This window comes from Citrus clementina, unplaced genomic scaffold (genome assembly GCF_000493195.1).
Source record: "Citrus clementina cultivar Clemenules unplaced genomic scaffold, Citrus_clementina_v1.0 scaffold_5, whole genome shotgun sequence".
Classification (NCBI taxonomy): domain Eukaryota; kingdom Viridiplantae; phylum Streptophyta; class Magnoliopsida; order Sapindales; family Rutaceae; genus Citrus; species Citrus x clementina.
This window is the reverse complement of record NW_006262201.1, coordinates 34861453-34865627: the sequence shown is the minus strand read 5'-3', so window position 1 is coordinate 34865627 and position 4175 is coordinate 34861453. Positions and strand designations below refer to the sequence as shown.

The 4175-nt window shown below is 36.3% G+C and overlaps 1 protein-coding gene across 1 annotated transcript; it reads right to left on the bottom strand.

Moving 5' to 3' along the window:
- Window positions 1–2045: 2045 nt before the first annotated feature.
- On the bottom strand, window positions 2046–3872 carry LOC18040475 (1-aminocyclopropane-1-carboxylate synthase 8). Its single transcript, XM_006433615.2, has 4 exons — window positions 3705–3872; window positions 3391–3522; window positions 3120–3280; window positions 2046–3006 (listed from the first exon to the last, which is right to left on the bottom strand). The coding sequence occupies exons 1-4, from the start codon at window positions 3843–3845 to the stop codon at window positions 2046–2048; spliced, it is 1395 nt and encodes a 464-aa protein (XP_006433678.1). The 5' UTR covers window positions 3846–3872.
- Window positions 3873–4175: the final 303 nt, after the last annotated feature.

The window sequence follows — 4175 nt, the reverse complement described above, 5'->3', positions numbered from 1 at the left end:
TTATTTCATTTAGTTTACCTATGACAATATAATATTGCACTCAATTTTGAAAAATGCTAAGGGCTTGGCAGCATAAGATCCAAACTATATGTCCATAATCCAATATAATGATATTCCCCATAAACAAATTAAGAATGAAAATATTTAAGCTAATCATATTTTTGGATGACAGAATCTAATAAAATTGACCAAAGTGATGCTTTTGAAAAAACCTGTGGCTTTTTTAATTTTTTTCACCCTTTTGAAAAATAATAACGAGAGCCATGTAGGAGAAGTTACCATATATTTATATTTTGTTTTAAGTGTTTCGCGACCTAGCGTAAGAAATTAGTCATGAGTTGGTGATGACTGATGATCACGATCTTTGATCGACTCTGTGCGAGCATCGAGCAAAGAGGGTGGCGACACGTACCCTGTATTTGATCGACTTTGTGCGAGGATCGAGCAAAGAGGGTGGCGACACGTATCCTGTATTTGATCGACTTTGTGCGAGCATCGAACAAAGAGGGTGGCGACACGTATCCTGTATTGGGCCTACCGTACCATGAGATCCAATAAATGCTAGTGGGCCTAGCCTGACCTCCCTTGGTCACCTCAGTTGGATATGGACAAATAAACCTGATCAGTTGACAGTAACATTACTTTGTATTGGAAAGCCCACTGGATTTACGGAAGAGAAGAGTTGTCTCTGTCCATACCGTCCTGCGTAATGGGGAGTGTCATTTACTCATTTTGATCTTAGCGGATCAGAATCTCTAGAGTGTAGGGTAAGCAGCTCGCACTTAGATTCCACTACTGATTTGACCTTCAACCCTGTAAAATATCTACTACTGATTTGATCTTCAACCAAGTAAACTAGAAAACTGTAATTTGCATTTATTGGATATCAATATAAAAGTAAATAAGATTCTAATTAGGTCTAAGGTTGTGCAACTTTAACTTACAAGTTACAATGTTAAAGCAGTGCTAAATTATTCAGTAAATACAAGTTATTGTAACTTAGAAGTTAAGTTTGATATAATTTTACGTTCGTATGATAAAAAATTTATTATATCTTTATTAATTTTATCAAAATATTATTTAAATATTATATTTACTACATACTATTAACTTTTATTTCATATATTAGCATATGTACCTTGAAAGCTATAGATCCACAATACCAAATATGTACACTGAAAAAAAAAATTGAATTAGGATCCTTGCTAGATAAAATTTTCATAAATTTTTATGTCTTATGTCACATGACTTTTGGTGATAATGTATCTTATAAATTTATTTATTAACCACCAATCATCCATCTAAATTTTACTGGATAGAAACGCTAATCACAAGGAAATATACTTATTTGCTTATAAAAAAAAAAATTGTAAAGTTATACTTCATTGAGGGATCCCACACTTTAATTACAATACGGGATTCTAATTTGGGCTATTGAATTCAATAAATTACAATTTTTTTTAATTTTAAAATCTGCACATAGTAGGGCTTACTATATATAAATTTTAAGAATCATTTGATTTGAATCAATTGACTCCAAGGTTTGCACTTTAACTTAAACGCAAGATCCTTGAGTGGAACCTATCTCAACTTTTATATATAGAGAGAAAGTAATATAACAGTAAACAATACTACTTAATTAATTACTAAACTGAAAAAAAAAAAGCGAATAATTTACTACATTTACGTAAATATTAGTGTCCTCGTTAACTTCCCGACACAACAAATACACAATTGTTTTCAACTTGAACCGATAAACATACGTGGGTTCCATGATCGCATAGACTGTTGCCAACCAGTAGTCCCTGGCCTTATACTGTTACCAACCAGTAGTCCCTGGCCTTATTAGTGGAACAACTTTAAAGTGCTGTTACTGTCTGGTTGATCAGATGCCAGCGCTTAGAGAACTCAGATGATCCAAAAGTGGGCGTTTCGTACGCTAGGAAAGGAAATTTTTGCATGGAACTAAGACATATGTTGTGGCACGAAATATTTAAACATGTAGACTAATTAAATAATAATTAGTTTATTATCTAGTTAATTAATTAACGGCCTGGTTCCTGATCATATGATGATGATGAAGATAACTTGGAGATCCATTTGCCAATAATTGATCTCCTTTGCAGCAGCAGCATCTGGGGGTTGCAGGATTGTGCAAATACCTTGATGCGCTGCAATGCAACCTGTAGTGTTTCTTCAGTGATGTTGGCAAAGCAAATCCTGAACCACCCTGGTTCATTGCAATGGCAAGAAGAGCCTGGAGAGATATTCAACCCTACTTCAAAAATTATTTTTTTCCACAGCTCCTTCTCAGCTTCAAATGTGTTGGATACCAAAAGGTGCCTCATGTCTACCCAGCAAAATAATCCTGCGTTACTCTTTAAGCATCTGATTCCTGCAACTTTGAGTCCGGAAACAAGCATTTCCTTTCTTTTCCTAAGCCTCTTCCGATTTTCCTTCATGTAATTGCATGTGAACTTCTTGTCCGAGAGCATGCGTGAGAGTAGATACTGTGTTTGAGAAGAAACAAGGCCGAAGCTTGACATTTTAGTCGCCGCCGAAACAACTCTTTCATTGTTGGAATAGATCATGCCAACACGGAATCCAGGCATGCTGAAATCCTTTGAGAGACTGTAAACAATGTGAATGCGACTCCACAGATCATCGGACTCGCCAATGTTTCGGTCCATTACAGCCTCCATGATGCTTATAAAGCTGCTGCTGGGTGAGTCAAAGACGGTGCCTGAGTAAATTTCATCACTCACTATGTGAATTCTTTTGGACTTGGAGAAATTAATGAGGTGGTTTAGTTCTTGGTGAGTCATGGCTGTGCCTAAGGGGTTTGAAGGATTAGTTATCAAAACCCCTTTAACTTTTAGGTTAAGTGTTTGGGCTTGTTGATAGGCATTTTCCAGGGCAGAAATGGTTATTCTGAAACCATTTGAACTTGAGCAATGAATTGGAACAATTTCAATTCCGGGACGCCATTTAAGATCTCTATCGAATCTGGCAAAGAAAGAAAATTAACTGTTTAACATTAATTTCAACAACTTAATTTATGTGAAATGAAAGTAATGTGCACTTGATTATTAAAGTGTTATACATGTATATATACATACCCGGGGTAGTAGGGTGTGGGAAGAAGGAAAGCATCGCCGGGGTCTGCAAGGCAAAACATTAGAGTCTCGTTGGCTGCAGTTGAACCAGCTGTGAGTACCAGCTTGTTAAGATCAAATTTGACCTTGTTGCCTCTTATTCTCGCCATTAACTTTACGAGCTCCTGTATACAAGTCATGTTAAAGTTCGGGTACTAACACAGGCTATAGCGATATTGACGTTGCTAGTAAAATTACGATTGATTAATTATTAGTGGCTGAGATAGAAATTTACTTTCTTAGCGTCTGGAAAGCCGTGATAGTCCTGGAAAAGAGCCAGCTCTCTGAATAGAGATTCTCCATTTCTCTTCAGCTCCACTGCCTCTTGGTTGCTTGCAAGCCACGACTCAAGGAGGTCAAACGAAAGCTGCAAGAAATATCACAGCGTTAGTGGGAAGACCAATTATATTCCACGATAAATTTATTCTAGCCACCTACATGCTGATGCTATTGCTATCACATGTGACAGAAATATATACTTCTTCTTCTTATTATTTTTGTAATATATGTTTATATTTGGTTTGTAAATAAATAAATAAAGTTACGGACCTGATTCTCAGCGAGTCCCATTTGAATGATTCCGGAGGGATTATGAAGTTGATCATAAGGATTATTTTCGTAAGCTTCCCAACCAAGAAAGTAGGAAGAATCTTGCCCATGAGAGTCGCAGCTAGCTATCCTGGACAGCATGTTGATTGAAAGAAGCGATCAGTGTTAGATGATTGAAAGTCGAAAGAGAGATGGGAAGTTTTAGTTTGCTTTAGGGAGAGATGTGCAAAGACTATAGCATGCCCACTTATATAGAAAAAAAAAATTTGATTGAGCAGAGACCAACCCGACATGGTGAGATAGGTGAATTTGACGGTGATGATTCTTTTGACCGTAAAGCGACTCCATTTTCAATTTTCTTAATTAATTATTACTTTTTCTCTTACGTCTCATTTGAGATTAAGAAGGGATATAAAAGTTTAGGTCAGACCTGGGTATGATAATGTCGGGATCTAGTCTGGATATATTTTA